Here is a 20,151-nt window from a genome sequence, read left to right on the forward strand (position 1 = left end):
GTTTGTGCAATTAATCTCCATCACGTAAAAACCAGAGAAATGAAAAGTTGTGCTCCATTTGTGTAAAAAATAAAATAAATTTTTAAAAATGGAGAGAAAAGGATTCCCATATCTTTTCAGGAATAGAAACACTTCTTCTCCTGACCTTCAACATCAGTACTCCAGACTTTCTGGCTTTGGGACTCTAGGACTCATACTAGCACCCTCAGGGTTGATAGGCCTTAAGTTTCAGACTGAGAATTAATGATACCTTTGACTTCTCTGGTTCTGAAATTTTCAAACTTAGACTGAGCAATGATAATTGCATCCCAGGGTCTACAGCTTTCAAATAGCCTATTTTAGGACATCTTAGTGCTTATAGCTGCCTAAGTCAATTCCTTTAATAGATCTCTTATTATTTCTGCCTCCCTTCTTGCCTGACTGATTATCTATCTATCTTCTATCTATCAACCTGACTTTATACTTTTGTTTTGTTTTTCTAGAGAATTGTGGCTACATAGTGTTCTTTAATAAATTAATGATTTATCAAACCAAATGGATTAATCAATGAATGATTGAAGCAAACAAAAAAAAAACTATTATTACACACAAATTGATTAGATCACAGGCGATTTATTCTGAGTGATTTATTCTGGTTCCAAACCGAGTTATTCCATTTATGTAACATTTTTTTCTAATGAAAAAAAATCATAAAAATCATAAAGAATAAATTACTTGATTTCAGGGATGGAGAAGTGACTAGAGGTGACTATGGTTATATATATATGTAGCAAAAGTGTTCCTTGGATGGAACTGTTCTGCATGTTGACTATAGTAATAGTTACAGAAAATGCTACACATGAGAAAATTCCACAGAACCAAACGCAAATACATATAAAAATTTGTTAATGTAAACCTGGTGAAATATTAGTAAGTTAAATGAATTGTGTCAATATCAATTTCCTAATGAAAAAGTAATATATTTGTGGAAGACATAACCATTGGGGCAACTTGAGTGAAAGGAATAAGGTAACTAATTGGTGGAGATTCAATTTAATGCTACTTAAAATCATAATATATGCAAATCTTGTAATGTAGATGTACTCAATAATATTGATGACTCTCAATTTTCACTGAGTGAAAGAACCATACAAAAGTACAAATTGTGATTCCATTTATATAAAACTCTAGAAAATATAAACTAATCTACAGATCCAGAAAGCTGATCAGTGCTTGTATGGCAATGGACAGGGCTTGGGGAAGTGGTTTGAGGAAACTGTTTAGGTAATGATAATATTCTTTTTTTTTTTTTTTTAATAATGGTGATGGTTTTACAGGTGAAATGTTAAATCTAATTTATTATTTTATGTGTAATTTATTACATGTAATTTATTACATGTCAATTATATCTAAATAAAGATGTTCAAAATAAAAACAGTCATATCCTAGGAGCAAAATATGATGAAAAATATTGTTAACCATTGGCATAAATGACATATTAAACTCTAAGTGGCCAATGTTTTTAAATGCTCACTCTTCAATAGAAGAATAATAATCATGAATTTAAACAAGAAGTAATAATGGATAGAAAAGCAAAAGGTACAATCTAGTCAACTAATAAATCATCCATATGGTGTTACATTTAATATTTTTTAAATAAACATTGAACAATTAAACAAGAATAAATTTACTTTTAAAGATATAATTCAACTTCATCAAAGTACACGCATAAATCATGTAAGAACTTAAACTCTCATTTGCACTTTGATTTACTGATTTAAGCATGAGCACAAATAAACTCTTCATGAAATGACAGCACATAAGAAATTAATTTCTTTTATATTATTGCTTTTATTTTACAATCACCGTGCTATCAATGTTTATTTAGAAACAGCTGTTTAAGTGCTAGAATACATGTGTCATACAAGACCACAGAATAGTGGCCTGAAATGCACTGCAAGCCATACTAGATCCTGAGGAACTTACTTTAGAAAGGAAAGCAGTAACTTAATTACATGATATCTAAGGTTAATAGTATAACAAGAATTTCTCCACATTAATTCCCTCACATAATATATCTGATAATTAATGTACAAGTGCTAATAATGTCCTTTTTGTACCTTATATATACACATTTAAAACTTATTAGCAGGGCTGGGGTTGTGGCTCAGTGATAGCGCACTCGCCTAGCACGTGAGGCACTAAGTTCAATCCTCCGCACCACATAAAATTCAATAAATAAAATGAAGGCTTTGTGTCCAACTATAACTTAAAAAAAAACTTACTGACTGCAGGCATCTTTTAGAAATTAAAACAATAAAAGATTTTTGAGGGGTGAGAAGAATTTTCTAAGAGGCTAGATGAAAAAAAGAGTATATATTTCATGACTCCATTTTTATAAACCTCTAGAAAATGGAAACTGATAGTGGCCACAAGCAAGACAGTAGTTACCTGGAGATGGGGGTACAGGGAGGGGTAGGAGGGAGATATTGCCAAGAAGCATGCTGTAGTTTGAATATGGTTTGGTCCCCAGTATATTTGGTATTGAAAGGTTGGAAGACAACTTTAAGAGGTGGGGCCTAGTGGGAGATGATCACCCCTTTAATAATCACCCCTCTGAAGATACTAATGCTCATCATGCTGATTGTAGGACTGAATTTGTTTCCATGAGAGAAGAGATGTTATAAAGGAGCAATTTTGACCCTTTCCTACTCTGTTTCTCTCTTTCCATGTGATTTACCTCTCACATACACACACACATACTTCCTTCATCATGTGAAGCCATCAGCCCATGTTATGACATAGCAGGAAGGCCCTCATCAGAGGCCAACTAGGTGAGGCTGCCCAATCTCAGACTTTCAGCTTCCAAAATTGTGAAATCTTTTTTTAAAAAATAATGTACCCATCCTCAGGTATTTTACTATCACAAAAGGGACTAACAGCATTTGGAAATTTTAAGGAATGATGGATATATTCACTCTTATAATTGTGATTAGTATGTGTGTGTGTGATAAAACATACGAACTTTAAAAAAATAGTTGTAGGTGGACCCAATACCTTTATTTTATTTAATTATTATGTGATGCTGAGGATCAAACCCAGTGCCTCACAGATGCCAGACAAGTGCTCTACCACTGAGCCACAACCCCAGCCCACATACAAACTTTTTAATCACGTACAGGTTCTTGTGCTTCAATTATAGTTCCATAAATTAAGCATGAAACTCTTTTCATGGATGAAAACAACTTTGAAAAAGATAAAGCTTAAAGATATTTGTAGGAGGAGCCATGTTGCTTAAAACTTCTCCATGAACAATGAATGCTCCATTTTCTTGCCAGCACATGAGGCAGACCACTCCCAATGGCTTACTCTACCCCAAATTTCTTAAGTGGGCTGATTGGTTCTGGATTTGTTCTTTCAATCACCATTACTTTCCTAGGGATGATAGAGTGAGTTCTTTAGCCCTTCTGAGAGCCATTAGTTGCTTACATAATAGGGTATGGAGTAACAAACACCACTATGAGGTCAGTGTTCCTCAGGTGACTCCTTGTATATTTTTTGAGATACTGCCACTCACATGCCTCACCTTATACAGTTTCTGGAAATCTACATACTAAAGCCATACACAAATAGGGAGAAACATGAAGTCCTTTTCGCCTTGCCTGTGGGATCAAGTATAAAGAGGAAGTTTGTCTTCAGTCCTCAGTCCTCACTTTGTCTTTATCCTTCAATGTGTGGATAACAATTTATCTTTTGAACTCCAACTCCACAGATCCCACATCTCTCCCTTCTCAAACACCTACTTCTACCTTTTATTTGTTCCCACTCCAGCATCAGAGGCTCACAGAGATACACATCTTTTCACATCAGATTGATTTTATTTTCACCACCATTAATGTTAGTAACCTGTGGTAAAATTGAGCCATTTCTTAGCTGCCAGACCTCTGGACATTCTGCAGATTATTCTGAGGTCTCTGGCCCCACTCAATTACTTGCTGTCCAGATCATCACTTGAAATGCTGGAGGTTTCTGGGGTATTTTCCATTTCTGGCTCTCTATTCAGTTTTTCATTTAGCCGATGATAATGAACAAAGAGTATTGTTCCTTTAGTTTTCTTAGATTTTTTCAGAGATGTGGAAGGCTTTTCTGAGTCTCTTTTGCTTGAATTATTTTGAAGTGTTTTTTTACCCTTATTGGTGGACTTTAGTATCTGTAAGGACAACAGAGAGGCCATAAGGGCATTGGTTTGGGAAAAGAAGATAGGATATACATGTGAAGTAGGGGTTTGTGCCAGATGAAAAATAAATAGGAGTCTTAGGTCGTGGGGAATGAATGCAGAAAGGAGAAGCTTGGGTTGGGTTATCTTACCTTGCTGCCTCTTCCGCATCTGGAGTGATGATAGGAAGTCTTCATATTCTTTCTTTCTTTCATCGATGATGTTGACTGGGCCATATCTGCATTAGGCTTCTGTGATTTCTTGGTTGCCTTAGCCATACTGAAGCCTCCCAGTGGTCTTCTGAAGAGCTGTAAGGATCCTAGGCATATATGTCCTCCCAAGACAATGAAGGGCCACACCCTTCAGCCTTCATTGGCCAGCAAGTTACTCCCCAGCCAATGAGGACTAAGGAGGAGGTTAGACCTCACAAAGCACTCTCTCTGACACTTCTGTACATGAAGAGGCTAGGGAGGTTGCTAGGGAAACCAGGCTATAGCTTAGATATTGCAAATCAACACTCTTGGCACTTCTGGGATGTGGGGGAGAGGAGATGCTAGGAAGGCAAAAATGATCTGGTTGGGCAAAGGAGACTTTTCTTTAATATACCTGAAAGAGCCACCCCACCCTAATTCTTATATAGTGTTCAATAGTGGTAGTACAGGTGGTAGAGATCTTCCTCTACCAAAGTATTCCCCAAAGCTACTCCTACAAACTCATTCTGCTATCTTTCCCTTAGCCATTAGTTAGTATTTTGGATAATGTACCTAAAATCCATCCAAAAGTAATATGGTTATATTTTTCTTTAATTATCAGAAGATATGTGAATAATGCTACAAACAAGACATATTCCCATTAATGGATATCAATATACTTACTGCATTTGGCATTAAAGGCTGCCAATTTTTAAAATTGTTTTCTTCCAGGCCTTCAACTTATAGGAAAGGAATAAAATTAACTACCCACTGATGAAAATTGCATTTTATCCTTATTTTTATTCTATTTTTGGAGCCTGGTCACATTATCATCATTGAGTTTTGCAAGATTCCTTCTCTTTTATTCAAATTTTTCTTTCTTCTTAGAATCTAGCACTAGTTCCCTTCTCAACAATAGAATTATTATTTTATATTTGAATTCTGTCCTTGTATATGGCCTTGTTAAATGTATGTTTGAATGTACCATAACTGGTTTCTGTGTTTTGTAGCAGCATAGTCAGGTTCTAATGAAGGTTGGTTTCCGGGTTACGTCTTCATATGCTTTCTTTGGTGGATGCATACAGAAGGAGAGATTTAGGGGTCTTCCTCTTTTAATAAGGGCATTAATCTGAGACACAGCCCTCATGACCAAATTTAATTATCTCCTATCTCCAATTACCATCACATTAATGATAAGGGTATTAACATGTGAATTTTGGGAGGCACATTCAGTCCAAAGCAATAATTTTACTAAATATTGCCACATTGTTTTCTAGAATATATCAGTCCACCTTCCCAACAGATTTGTACTTTATGTTTCCCTACACAATCATCAATTTTTTATTTAGAATGCAGCTTCTCATAGGATCTCAGTGATCTTAACCAATTGATGTTTATACCCTTGTGTAATCCAGTTCAGTTGAATGGCATGAGTATGGGCTGTATCTAGAGATTTGCTTCTAATAGCTAAAATCCTACAAAAGTAATGGAATGCCATTAACATCATCAATTTTATCTTTGCTAGAACACTTTCTTGGTAGCAATCTCTCTTGCACATGTGCTTTCTCATTTTTATTAAAACATATTATGAAATGCTCAATAAAGAGGCCCACATTTTAAGGAATACCTTAGGAGGAACTGAGTCCTCAGCAAAATAAACTGCAGAGCACTGAATCCAAATAACAGCTACTTGATTTAATTAGGAAGAGGATCCTTCCCAGTTGAGCCTTGGGATAATTCACCCTTATAAAACAGACCCAGAGCTAGAGGACAACCAATCTGAACCCAGATTCTTGACTCATAGAAACTATGAGATAATTTCTTATTAATAATATTTCTCAGTTCTACAAATATCTCAGGGGTTCCCTCACATGTGAAATCTAGAAAAGAAAAGCCTAAAGGTAGCTGTCGGTTGTGATTTTCGATATGTACCCAAGTGGACCTGCTAATAGTTTATTCCTGAAATGTCCAAATCCCTTAACATATGAAAGAGCTGAATTCACCTTTCATCTGTGAAAGGAGAATGAATCAGAAGGGACTGAATGAATTTAACAAATTCCTGTCACATGCTGGGGAGAAGTGACTGAGGAACCAAAAGGGGGCTATATATGTTCAAAATTAAGCTAGAATGAAGAAGAGTCTTCATTCTGACTGGAGTGAAATGATATCTTAGAGTAGTTTTGATTGCATTTTCTGATTGCTAGAGATGATGAGCATTTTTTCATATATTTGTTGATTGTTTATCCTCTTCTTAAAAGCAGCATACTACAGGGTCATAGCCACATCAATGTTTATAGCAGCACAATTCTCAATAGCTAAACAGTGGACCCAGCGTAGATGCCCTTCAGTGGATGAATGGATAAAAAAAAAATGTGTCATATATACACAATGGGATATTACTCAGCACTAAAAGAGAATAAAATCATGGCAGAGCTGAGGTCTTGTTTTTGTGGCACAACAAACATGAAGATATTTGATTGCTTCCTTTGGAAAGGCAAATTGCACATAGTTGCCCCTCTGGAATCTGCATAGAGGTACAAAGCAAAGCAGTTGCCAGCGGTACTGTTCTTTTCCTGTACACTGAAACAGTCCTGGTATATTAAAGAAAATGAATTTTCATCATTAACTTGGTAGAACTTAATGAGTATCATATAATTATCTGAGTGCTTACAAAATGAGTACTTTGTCAGCTAAGCTGAGATCGGTGTCCATTATGCAGTTTTATACAGTAACATTGAGACAGCATTACTGTGCTATGTGCAGAAGATCTCAGATATATGCATAGAACTTACCTACATATATGTTTTTTTGAGGGATGGAGGGAGGAAAGTGGGAAGAGAGGGGGAGGGGCAGGGGCTGTGAGAGAGGGGAAGGGAGAGGGAGAGAGAGAGAGAGAGAGAGAGAGAGAGAGAGAGAGAGAGAGAGAGAATCCAAGAAAAACCTGGAAAAATAAACTTCATAAGAGAGAATGGCTAAACCAAACAAACAAAAATCAAAGGAAAACAACCCACAGAATGTCGGTAGTTATATAAGTTAGCTAGGTTGCAGAATGTTCCTTTATTGGGCTGCAGCTCATATTTTTACATCATTAGATTCTTGTTATCCATTCTGACCAGAATGTCATTGAAGTACTGTTCTTCAATGCTCAGTACATTATATTGGTATATTTGACATCTCATTATTGGTGATTTTAACTTTTATCACCTGAGTAAGATGGAGTTTATTGAAGTTTTCCATTATAAAGATACTGTTTTGATTTTTTTCACCAATAAAGGTCCAAAGGAAGTAATATCAGACTATGTTAATACTTCAATTTTAGTTGCATTTTTGACAGAGCATCCATTGATGATTTTTGACAGCATAGATTTTAACTTGTATTGATATTTTGTTTTACAAAATATTTTTCCTATTTTTCTCACTGCTTCTTCATTTTTAGGTTATAAGTATAATATAATAAGCAGCTTTCCCATCAATGACATTTATTTATTTGCTTACTTATTCAATATGAATATTGATATTAATAAATAAGCAAATGGACTCATAGATTCTTATATATTGGTTATATCTCGTTATTGTTACTATTTGCTTGATGTTCATATAGTACCACCAGCTTGGCTGTAGGGAGTACTTTAGTTATCAGTACTTTTTTCATCTCACATAACTTACCCTTCTTTGATCATTTCCATATTGGCAAGAACTTTTAGAAAATATCAAGAACATGGATAAAATGAATGTATGAAGGGCCTTTCCAACTTAAATTAAGAACAAAGAAAAATTGAATGTAATATACATACATAGGTTGAATCTTAATCAAGATTTGTTTTTTCTTTTGTTTTTATTTTTTTGTTTTTTTTTTTTTTTTTGCTAAGGGATGAATTTTAAATATTTAACAAAATGTTAATAATTGTAGAATTTTATTAATATTAATGTACTTGTGTTTTCAATCATACTGTACTTATATAAGGGCATGTCCTGGTTCACAACATACAGATACTAGTATACTAATTGTAATGAGACAGCCTACCTGTGACTCAACATTTAGTGACCATAAAGAAGATATGGACATACTATGTACTATTTTTTTAAGCTTTTATATAAATGTGAATTTATATAACAACAGCAACAACAATAATTACAACAACAATAATTATAACAAAACATAAGTTCTGAGGTACCGGGTCTGGTTGAAAGCCAGAGATACACATGGATATGTACCTCCATAGGCAAATATGGTCCCTCAGAACAGGAACATGCACAACTTTCAAAGTGATTGGTTCTGGGCTAGATTATAACTGTAGAGCACAACCACCTTGATACACAAGAAATTTTGTTTTAGTGTTTATTTATTTACTGACTTGGCTTATTATTTACTTACTAGTTTTGTTATATACAAGGTTTTGAGAAATAAAAATAAGATAAAATATAAACTCTATTTCTGCTTAGGAAAAACCAAAACTGAATAGTAAAAATTGTTTTGTTTTGTTTTTGATACTGAGGATTGAACTCGGGGATACTCAACCACTGAACCACATCCCCAGCCCTATTTTGTATTTTAGTTAGAGATAGGCTCTTACTGGGTTGCTCAATGCCTCACCATTGCTGAGGCTGGCTTTGAACTCACCATCCGCATGCTTCAGCATCTCAAGCCATTGGGCTTACAGGGGTGTGCAACCTAACAAAATTTTAATGCTTATCTTAGAGCTACCATAGATAAATTTCTTAATAGTTCTTAATTTCAAATTCTGCATAATGTGTTAAGAGGTAATATTTTTTCTTCTTCATGAGAAATATAAATTTAAGACAGAATGGTCTAGGTTCTGTTATAATAATGAGACAAATAACACTTCGTAAATGAAAGTCATATATGATCAAATATTAAGCAAATAAAATAAAAGATTGAAATAAAATTTAATAAATTTATTTTACTTTTAATTTAAAAATCTTGAGCATAATTGTATTCCTGAATATCTTTGTTTCCCCAAACTTGTATATTTCTTAGAATAGTTACTTTTGCTAGACAATGTTTGATGTATGATATTATAAATGTCTTTAACACAGACAGTTTGCCAAAAATATAGATCACTTGGCAACTGTTCCATTTGTTGTAACTATCAAAAATGACATTTTTTGACACTTAAAAATTATTCTACCTCATTCAGAATGATGCAAAGGCATTCAATCTTGAAGTTGAAAGCCATACATGTAATTAGTATACAAAGTGGATCCCACTTATCCTCAGCTTTAGAACCAGAGTTAAATTATGTCAATTGTTAAGAGTCTAGGTCATTAAGAAGGATGTTTTTCCTCTAACACACAATCTGAGATATAAAAGTTCCCATGGTTAGTATATAAGACATTTGCAAATCCTATAAATTCAGACTTAAAATATTTTTCTGCAGATGTGATTTATACATTTAATCAAGCCTGGGGGTAGAATATCTATATCTTAGATTATATTTCAAATGGGATGTGATGAAGATATGTATTATATGGTCAATTCGTATTGTTAGCATAATGAATTCCTCAGAGTACTTCTCAAAAGAGTATAATTTTAAAATAGATTGTATCACCTGTTAAGAATAAAGCAATTAGGGTTGCTTTTCTTACCAAGAATTTAATAGTTAGCCAAGTATATATATAGGACAACCATCAGACTGGAATAAAATTTAAGATAGAACACACATAGTAGCCTCTAAATTTGATAATTATGAATGATTCATCAGGGTAAATAAAATTAAAATAATATGACCTTCCATTAACTGCTATAAGATCATACAATAGTAAATAGTGTTCTATAGCAATACAAAATTGACTTGAATGCAATATAAAACTTGAATGAAGGGGCTTGTGGCTCAGTGGTAGAGTGCTTGTCTAGCAAGTGTAAGGCTCTGGGTTTAATTCTCAGCACCACATATAAATAAATGAATAAAATAGAGGTACATCAACAACTAAAATATAAACCAAAAATTCATTGCAATATATAAAATTATTTTGAAACATATGGTACTGCTGATAACACACTGTAGGCCACACACTGCATTGGGTTGAGCTCTAAGTTGTAGGCATGAACCCTGTGATAAATACTAAAACATATTTTATGTTATGAATGGTACAAAAAAGATGACTCTTTGTGTCCTATAAATTAAGAAAATAAGGCAATGGTCATGAGTAAAAGGAAATGAATACTTGGACTTCAACATAAGCACAGGGTTCTGTATCACTGACAGTCTACCTAAAAGAAAGAATTACAGAATGTTACTGGTGTTCAATGAGGTTTCCATAAGATACTTAAAGAAGGATTTGGAAGGCTTTGTGAGGGCTATTAGAGACATGGATCACTTCTGTTGCCTCAAAAGGAAAGTCGGGGTCATTTGGCCAAATAAAGAAATCCTTCCAAATCTTTTTTTTTTTTTTTCCAGTTGTAAAGGGACACAATACCATTATTTTTAATTAATTATTTACTTTATGTGGTACTGAGGATCAAACCCAGTGCCCCACAGGAGGTGCATGCAAGTGCTCCAACACAGAGCCACAATCCCAGCCCCTCCAAACATATTTTTCCCCCTGTGGAACACTATTAATTGGGAATATCTCTACAAATGGAAAAAATAAAGTGTAAAAATAAATCACTCTGCACATAGACTTTTCTGACCATGAATACTGCCTTTTCCACACATCAAAATATATTTTATGCAAAACACCAGCCAAAAAAAGAATTCATGTCATTAAATGAGATTAAATGAGATTTGATAGTTAAACATAATATGCAAAATACATTAAAATTATAAAAATATAAGAGTAAAAACTGAAGTGAAAAACAGTGGATAAAGAAATTTGCCAAAAAAAAAAAAAAAAAAAAAGATTGCTGAGAGCTTGATGATATATGCAAACCTCAAGGTAGAGCTGTTAAGCATCAGAAAGAGAGGGGTGTGGGTTGGCAGATATCGAGAAGAAACCGCAAGAGAAAATTAAGTTATCACATTGTAAACAATGAAAACAGAAGTACTGAAAACGGTAAAAGCATAGAGTACCTGCTACAGAGTGCTATGAAAACAAACACAAAGTAAAATGAGTTTTAAGAAATTATTAATATATATATATATATATATATATATATATATATATATATATATATATACAGAGAGAGAGAGAGAGAGAGAGAGAGAGAGAGAGAGACAGACATCTGCACAAAGCTTGATAGTTCTTTGAATACATACATACATACATATATATATATATATGTATATATATATATATATATATATATATATATATATATATATATATATATATATAAATGTAGTTACTGGAAAGGACAAAATAGCAAATTGAACAGAGGAAAAACAACAACAACAAATCAAAACTAAAGGAAATCTGAAACTACAGGGAAAAAGGGATATTGTTTTCAGGATATATTGCCAAAAAAGTGAAGAAGGTTTGGGTCACTCTGAATTACTTCATAATAAAAAATGAACTTCCAAGATACACAAACTTTAAAGTTTACAGTCATAAACATGTAGCAATCAACAAGAAAAAATGAAGATTAGTTCAAAATTCCCCATAAGTATACAAAACTAAAAAAAAAACAAAAAACACTCACTTCCTGTGAGGAAACTAACTTTTTTTTTTTACTCAGACTGTCATTTACTTATGAATAAACCTTTATATATTTTTCATTGATAAACACAAAGAGAACTTATTCTTGGATGTCCTTAAAGACACTACTGGATGACAGGCTATCATGAGTTGCTGTACTTCAGTCACATTCTCAGGGTCCATTTCTAATTCTTTTTCTCTTTCTACTTATACCACATTCCTTACTTCAGTGAAGTCCATAAGGGTTATGATTATCTTCTTCCAAAGTCCTGTTAATGTTGATATTTTTACCTCATCCTATGAGTCACTAATAATAACATCTAGAATGTGAATTGTTTCTAGAATCTTTTCAATTTACTTGGCCCAGATCCATCAGAAAAATCACTATGGCTGCTACAGCATTACAAAATGTATTTCTTAAACATCAGTTCCTGGCGATTGAAATTGCTGCTTGATCCATGCATTGCAGAATGGATATCTTGATAGCAGATATGCAAAGAAATACTCTCATTGTGCAACTTTATCATAGCTCCTGGGAATTTTCCTTTTTGAACAGTAAGTACCAACAGTGAACTTAGCATCTTTTTTTTTTTTTAATTTTTTATTGTTGGTTTTTCAAAACATTACATAGTTCTTGATATATAATATCAAGATATATAATATAATATTCAAGTGGGTTATGCACTCCCATTTTTACCCCATATACATATTGCAGAATCACATCAGTTACACATCCATTGATTTACATATTGCCATACTTGTGTGTGTTGTATTCTGCTGCCTTTCCTATCCTCTACTATCCACCCTCCCCTCCCCTCCCCTCTTCTCTCTCAACCCCCTCTACTGTCATTCATTTCTCCCCCTTGTATTATTTTTCCCTTTCCCCTCACTTCCTCTTGTATGTACTTTTGTATAACCCTGAGGGTCTCCTTCCATTTCCATGCAATTTCCCTTCTCTCTCCGTTTCCCTCCCACCTCTCATCCCTGTTTAATGTTAATCTTCTTCTCATGCTCTTCTTCCCTACTCTGTTCTTGGTTACTCTTCTTATATCAAAGAAGACATTTGGCATTTGTTTTTTAGGGATTGGCTAGCTTCACTTAGCATAATCTGCTCTAATGCCATATTTCACTTATTTAGTAGTTCACTATTAATTTCTCTGGGGCTTTGAAAACTTAGTTCAGATATGAAAATCACCTAATTGTAAATATGGGGTGGATAAAGTTCAGCAACTCTAAATATTCTTTCTTTATAGCCATATATGTGGTGCTGAGAATTAAACCCAGAGCCTTACACTTGCTAGGCAAGCACTCTACCACTGAGCCACAAGCCCCTTCATTCAAGTTTTATATTGCATTCAAGTCAATTTTGTATTGCTATAGAACACCATTTACTATTGTATGATCTTATAGCAGTTAATGGAAGGTCATATTATTTTAATTTTATTTACCCTGATGCATCATTCATAAATGTCAAATTTAGAGGCTACTATGTGTGTTCCATCTTAAATTTTATTCCAGTCTGATGGTTGTCCTATATACATACTTGGCTAACTATTAAATTCTTGGTAAGAAAAGCAACCCTAATTGCTTTATTCTTAACAGGTGATACAATCTATTTTAAAATTATACTCTTTTGAGAAGTACTCTGAGGAGTTCATTATGCTAACAATACGAATTGACCATATAATACATATCTTCATCACATCCCATTTGAAACTATAATCTAAGATATAGATATTCTACCTACAGGCTTTATTAAATATATAAATCACATCTGCAGAAAAATATTTTAAGTCTGAATTTATAGGATTTGCAAATGTCTTATATACTAACCATGGGAACTTTCATATCTCAGATTGTGTGTTAGAGGAAAAAACATCCTTCTTAATGACCTAGACTCTTAACAATTGACATAATTTAACTCTGGTTCTAAAGCTGAGGATAAGTGGGATCCACTTTGTATACTAATTACATGTATGGCTTTCAACTTCAAGATCAAATGCCTTTGCATCATTCTGAAAGAGGTAGAATAATTTTTAAGTGTCAAAAAATTGTCATTTTTGATAGTTACAACAAATGGAACAGTTGCCAAGTGATCTATATTTTTGGCAAACTGTGTTAAAGACATTTATAATATCATACATCAAACATTGTCTAGCAAAAGTAACTATTCTAAGAAATATACAAGTTTGGGGAAACAAAGATGTTCAGGAATACAATTATGCTCAAGATTTTTAAATTAAAAGTAAAATAAATTTATTAAATTTTAATTCAATCTTTTATTTTATTTGCTTAATATTTGATCATATATGACTTTCATTTACAAAGTGTTATTTGTCTCATTATTATAACAGAACCTAGACCATCTGTCTTAAATTTATATGTCTCATGAAGAAGAAAAAATATTACCTCTTAACACATAATACAGAATTTGGAATTAAGAACTATTAAGAAATTTATCTGTGATAGCTCTAAGATAAGCATTAAAATTTTGTTAGGTTGCACACCCCTGTAAGCCCAATGGCTTGAGATGCTGAAGCATGCGGATGGTGAGTTCAAAGCCAGCCTCAGCAATGGTGAGGCATTGAGCAACCCAGTAAGAGCCTATCTCTAACTAAAATACAAAATAGGGCTGGGGATGTGGTTCAATGGTTGAGTATCCCCGAGTTCAATCCTCAGTATCAAAAACAAAACAAAACAGTTTTTACTATTCAGTTTTGGTTTTTCCTAAGCAGAAATAGAGTTTACATTTTATCTTATTTTTATTTCTCAAAACCTTGTATATAACAAAACTAGTAAGTAAATAATAAGCCAAGTCAGTAAATAAATAAACACTAAAACAAAATTTCTTGTGTATCAAGGTGGTTGTGCTCTACAGTTATAATCTAGCCCAGAACCAATCACTTTGAAAGTTGTGCATGTTCCTGTTCTGAGGGACCATATTTGCCTATGGAGCTACATATCCATGTGTATCTCTGGCTTTCAACCAGACCTGGTACCTCAGAACTTATGTTTTGTTATAATTATTGTTGTTGTAATTATTGTTGTTGCTGTTGTTATATAAATTCACATTTATATAAAAGCTTAAAAAATAGTACATAGTATGTCCATATCTTCTTTATGGTCACTAAATGTTGAGTCACAGGTAGGCTGTCTCATTACAATTAGTATACTAGTATCTGTATGTTGTGAACCAGGACATGCCCTTATATAAGTACAGTATGATTGAAAACACAAGTACATTAATATTAATAAAATTCTACAATTATTAACATTTTGTTAAATATTTAAAATTCATCCCTTAGCAAAAAAAAAAAAAAAAAAAAAAAAAAAATCTTGATTAAGATTCAACCTATGTATGTATATTACATTCAATTTTTCTTTGTTCTTAATTTAAGTTGGAAAGGCCCTTCATACATTCATTTTATCCATGTTCTTGATATTTTCTAAAAGTTCTTGCCAATATGGAAATGATCAAAGAAGGGTAAGTTATGTGAGATGAAAAAAGTACTGATAACTAAAGTACTCCCTACAGCCAAGCTGGTGGTACTATATGAACATCAAGCAAATAGTAACAATAATGAGATATAACCAATATATAAGAATCTATGAGTCCATTTGCTTATTTATTAATATCAATATTCATATTGAATAAGTAAGCAAATAAATAAATGTCATTGATGGGAAAGCTGCTTATTATGTTATACTTATAACCTAAAAATGAAGAAGCAGTGAGAAAAATAGGAAAAATATTTTGTAAAACAAAATATCAATACAAGTTAAAATCTATGCTGTCAAAAATCATCAATGGATGCTCTGTCAAAAATGCAACTAAAATTGAAGTATTAACATAGTCTGATATTACTTCCTTTGGACCTTTATTGGTGAAAAAAATCAAAACAGTATCTTTATAATGGAAAACTTCAATAAACTCCATCTTACTCAGGTGATAAAAGTTAAAATCACCAATAATGAGATGTCAAATATACCAATATAATGTACTGAGCATTGAAGAACAGTACTTCAATGACATTCTGGTCAGAATGGATAACAAGAATCTAATGATGTAAAAATATGAGCTGCAGCCCAATAAAGGAACATTCTGCAACCTAGCTAACTTATATAACTACCGACATTCTGTGGGTTGTTTTCCTTTGATTTTTGTTTGTTTGGTTTAGCCATTCTCTCTTATGAAGTTTATTTTTCCAGGTTTTTCTTGGATTCTCTCTCTCTCTCTCTCTCTCTCTCTCTCTCTCTCTCTCTCTCTCTCTCTCTCTCTCTCTCCCTCTCCCTTCCCCTCTCTCACAGCCCCTGCCCCTCCCCCTCTCTTCCCACTTTCCTCCCTCCATCCCTCAAAAAAACATATATGTAGGTAAGTTCTATGCATATATCTGAGATCTTCTGCACATAGCACAGTAATGCTGTCTCAATGTTACTGTATAAAACTGCATAATGGACACCGATCTCAGCTTAGCTGACAAAGTACTCATTTTGTAAGCACTCAGATAATTATATGATACTCATTAAGTTCTACCAAGTTAATGATGAAAATTCATTTTCTTTAATATACCAGGACTGTTTCAGTGTACAGGAAAAGAACAGTACCGCTGGCAACTGCTTTGCTTTGTACCTCTATGCAGATTCCAGAGGGGCAACTATGTGCAATTTGCCTTTCCAAAGGAAGCAATCAAATATCTTCATGTTTGTTGTGCCACAAAAACAAGACCTCAGCTCTGCCATGATTTTATTCTCTTTTAGTGCTGAGTAATATCCCATTGTGTATATATGACACATTTTTTTTTTATCCATTCATCCACTGAAGGGCATCTACGCTGGGTCCACTGTTTAGCTATTGAGAATTGTGCTGCTATAAACATTGATGTGGCTATGACCCTGTAGTATGCTGCTTTTAAGAAGAGGATAAACAATCAACAAATATATGAAAAAATGCTCATCATCTCTAGCAATCAGAAAATGCAATCAAAACTACTCTAAGATATCATTTCACTCCAGTCAGAATGAAGACTCTTCTTCATTCTAGCTTAATTTTGAACATATATAGCCCCCTTTTGGTTCCTCAGTCACTTCTCCCCAGCATGTGACAGGAATTTGTTAAATTCATTCAGTCCCTTCTGATTCATTCTCCTTTCACAGATGAAAGGTGAATTCAGCTCTTTCATATGTTAAGGGATTTGGACATTTCAGGAATAAACTATTAGCAGGTCCACTTGGGTACATATCGAAAATCACAACCGACAGCTACCTTTAGGCTTTTCTTTTCTAGATTTCACATGTGAGGGAACCCCTGAGATATTTGTAGAACTGAGAAATATTATTAATAAGAAATTATCTCATAGTTTCTATGAGTCAAGAATCTGGGTTCAGATTGGTTGTCCTCTAGCTCTGGGTCTGTTTTATAAGGGTGAATTATCCCAAGGCTCAACTGGGAAGGATCCTCTTCCTAATTAAATCAAGTAGCTGTTATTTGGATTCAGTGCTCTGCAGTTTATTTTGCTGAGGACTCAGTTCCTCCTAAGGTATTCCTTAAAATGTGGGCCTCTTTACTGAGCATTTCATAATATGTTTTAATAAAAATGAGAAAGCACATGTGCAAGAGAGATTGCTACCAAGAAAGTGTTCTAGCAAAGATAAAATTGATGATGTTAATGGCATTCCATTACTTTTGTAGGATTTTAGCTATTAGAAGCAAATCTCTAGATACAGCCCATACTCATGCCATTCAACTGAACTGGATTACACAAGGGTATAAACATCAATTGGTTAAGATCACTGAGATCCTATGAGAAGCTGCATTCTAAATAAAAAATTGATGATTGTGTAGGGAAACATAAAGTACAAATCTGTTGGGAAGGTGGACTGATATATTCTAGAAAACAATGTGGCAATATTTAGTAAAATTATTGCTTTGGACTGAATGTGCCTCCCAAAATTCACATGTTAATACCCTTATCATTAATGTGATGGTAATTGGAGATAGGAGATAATTAAATTTGGTTATGAGGGCTGTGTCTCAGATTAATGCCCTTATTAAAAGAGGAAGACCCCTAAATCTCTCCTTCTGTATGCATCCACCAAAGAAAGCATATGAAGACGTAACCCGGAAACCAACCTTCATTAGAACCTGACTATGCTGCTACAAAACACAGAAACCAGTTATGGTACATTCAAACATACATTTAACAAGGCCATATACAAGGACAGAATTCAAATATAAAATAATAATTCTATTGTTGAGAAGGGAACTAGTGCTAGATTCTAAGAAGAAAGAAAAATTTGAATAAAAGAGAAGGAATCTTGCAAAACTCAATGATGATAATGTGACCAGGCTCCAAAAATAGAATAAAAATAAGGATAAAATGCAATTTTCATCAGTGGGTAGTTAATTTTATTCCTTTCCTATAAGTTGAAGGCCTGGAAGAAAACAATTTTAAAAATTGGCAGCCTTTAATGCCAAATGCAGTAAGTATATTGATATCCATTAATGGGAATATGTCTTGTTTGTAGCATTATTCACATATCTTCTGATAATTAAAGAAAAATATAACCATATTACTTTTGGATGGATTTTAGGTACATTATCCAAAATACTAACTAATGGCTAAGGGAAAGATAGCAGAATGAGTTTGTAGGAGTAGCTTTGCGGAATACTTTGGTAGAGGAAGATCTCTACCACCTGTACTACCACTATTGAACACTATATAAGAATTAGGGTGGGGTGGCTCTTTCAGGTATATTAAAGAAAAGTCTCCTTTGCCCAACCAGATCATTTTTGCCTTCCTAGCATCTCCTCTCCCCCACATCCCAGAAGTGCCAAGAGTGTTGATTTGCAATATCTAAGCTATAGCCTGGTTTCCCTAGCAACCTCCCTAGCCTCTTCATGTACAGAAGTGTCAGAGAGAGTGCTTTGTGAGGTCTAACCTCCTCCTTAGTCCTCATTGGCTGGGGAGTAACTTGCTGGCCAATGAAGGCTGAAGGGTGTGGCCCTTCATTGTCTTGGGAGGACATATATGCCTAGGATCCTTACAGCTCTTCAGAAGACCACTGGGAGGCTTCAGTATGGCTAAGGCAACCAAGAAATCACAGAAGCCTAATGCAGATATGGCCCAGTCAACATCATCGATGAAAGAAAGAAAGAATATGAAGACTTCCTATCATCACTCCAGATGCGGAAGAGGCAGCAAGGTAAGATAACCCAACCCAAGCTTCTCCTTTCTGCATTCATTCCCCACGACCTAAGACTCCTATTTATTTTTCATCTGGCACAAACCCCTACTTCACATGTATATCCTATCTTCTTTTCCCAAACCAATGCCCTTATGGCCTCTCTGTTGTCCTTACAGATACTAAAGTCCACCAATAAGGGTAAAAAAACACTTCAAAATAATTCAAGCAAAAGAGACTCAGAAAAGCCTTCCACATCTCTGAAAAAATCTAAGAAAACTAAAGGAACAATACTCTTTGTTCATTATCATCGGCTAAATGAAAAACTGAATAGAGAGCCAGAAATGGAAAATACCCCAGAAACCTCCAGCATTTCAAGTGATGATCTGGACAGCAAGTAATTGAGTGGGGCCAGAGACCTCAGAATAATCTGCAGAATGTCCAGAGGTCTGGCAGCTAAGAAATGGCTCAATTTTACCACAGGTTACTAACATTAATGGTGGTGAAAATAAAATCAATCTGATGTGAAAAGATGTGTATCTCTGTGAGCCTCTGATGCTGGAGTGGGAACAAATAAAAGGTAGAAGTAGGTGTTTGAGAAGGGAGAGATGTGGGATCTGTGGAGTTGGAGTTCAAAAGATAAATTGTTATCCACACATTGAAGGATAAAGACAAAGTGAGGACTGAGGACTGAAGACAAACTTCCTCTTTATACTTGATCCCACAGGCAAGGCGAAAAGGACTTCATGTTTCTCCCTATTTGTGTATGGCTTTAGTATGTAGATTTCCAGAAACTGTATAAGGTGAGGCATGTGAGTGGCAGTATCTCAAAAAATATACAAGGAGTCACCTGAGGAACACTGACCTCATAGTGGTGTTTGTTACTCCATACCCTATTATGTAAGCAACTAATGGCTCTCAGAAGGGCTAAAGAACTCACTCTATCATCCCTAGGAAAGTAATGGTGATTGAAAGAACAAATCCAGA

The 20,151-nt window shown here is 34.1% G+C and overlaps 2 protein-coding genes across 2 annotated transcripts; one reads left to right on the forward strand and one right to left on the reverse strand.

The window, feature by feature from the left end:
* Positions 1–3,967: 3,967 nt before the first annotated feature.
* On the reverse strand, positions 3,968–4,473 carry LOC139703526 (uncharacterized protein CXorf51A-like). Its single transcript, XM_071607028.1, has 2 exons — positions 4,348–4,473; positions 3,968–4,189 (listed from the first exon to the last, which is right to left on the reverse strand). The coding sequence occupies exons 1-2, from the start codon at positions 4,471–4,473 to the stop codon at positions 3,968–3,970; spliced, it is 348 nt and encodes a 115-aa protein (XP_071463129.1).
* Positions 4,474–19,059: 14,586 nt separating this feature from the next.
* Positions 19,060–19,565, forward strand: LOC139703527 (uncharacterized protein CXorf51A-like). Its single transcript, XM_071607029.1, has 2 exons — positions 19,060–19,185; positions 19,344–19,565. The coding sequence occupies exons 1-2, from the start codon at positions 19,060–19,062 to the stop codon at positions 19,563–19,565; spliced, it is 348 nt and encodes a 115-aa protein (XP_071463130.1).
* The last annotated feature ends 586 nt before the right edge of the window (positions 19,566–20,151 follow it).

The sequence above is a fragment of the Marmota flaviventris genome, chromosome Y, assembly GCF_047511675.1.
Source record: "Marmota flaviventris isolate mMarFla1 chromosome Y, mMarFla1.hap1, whole genome shotgun sequence".
Classification (NCBI taxonomy): domain Eukaryota; kingdom Metazoa; phylum Chordata; class Mammalia; order Rodentia; family Sciuridae; genus Marmota; species Marmota flaviventris.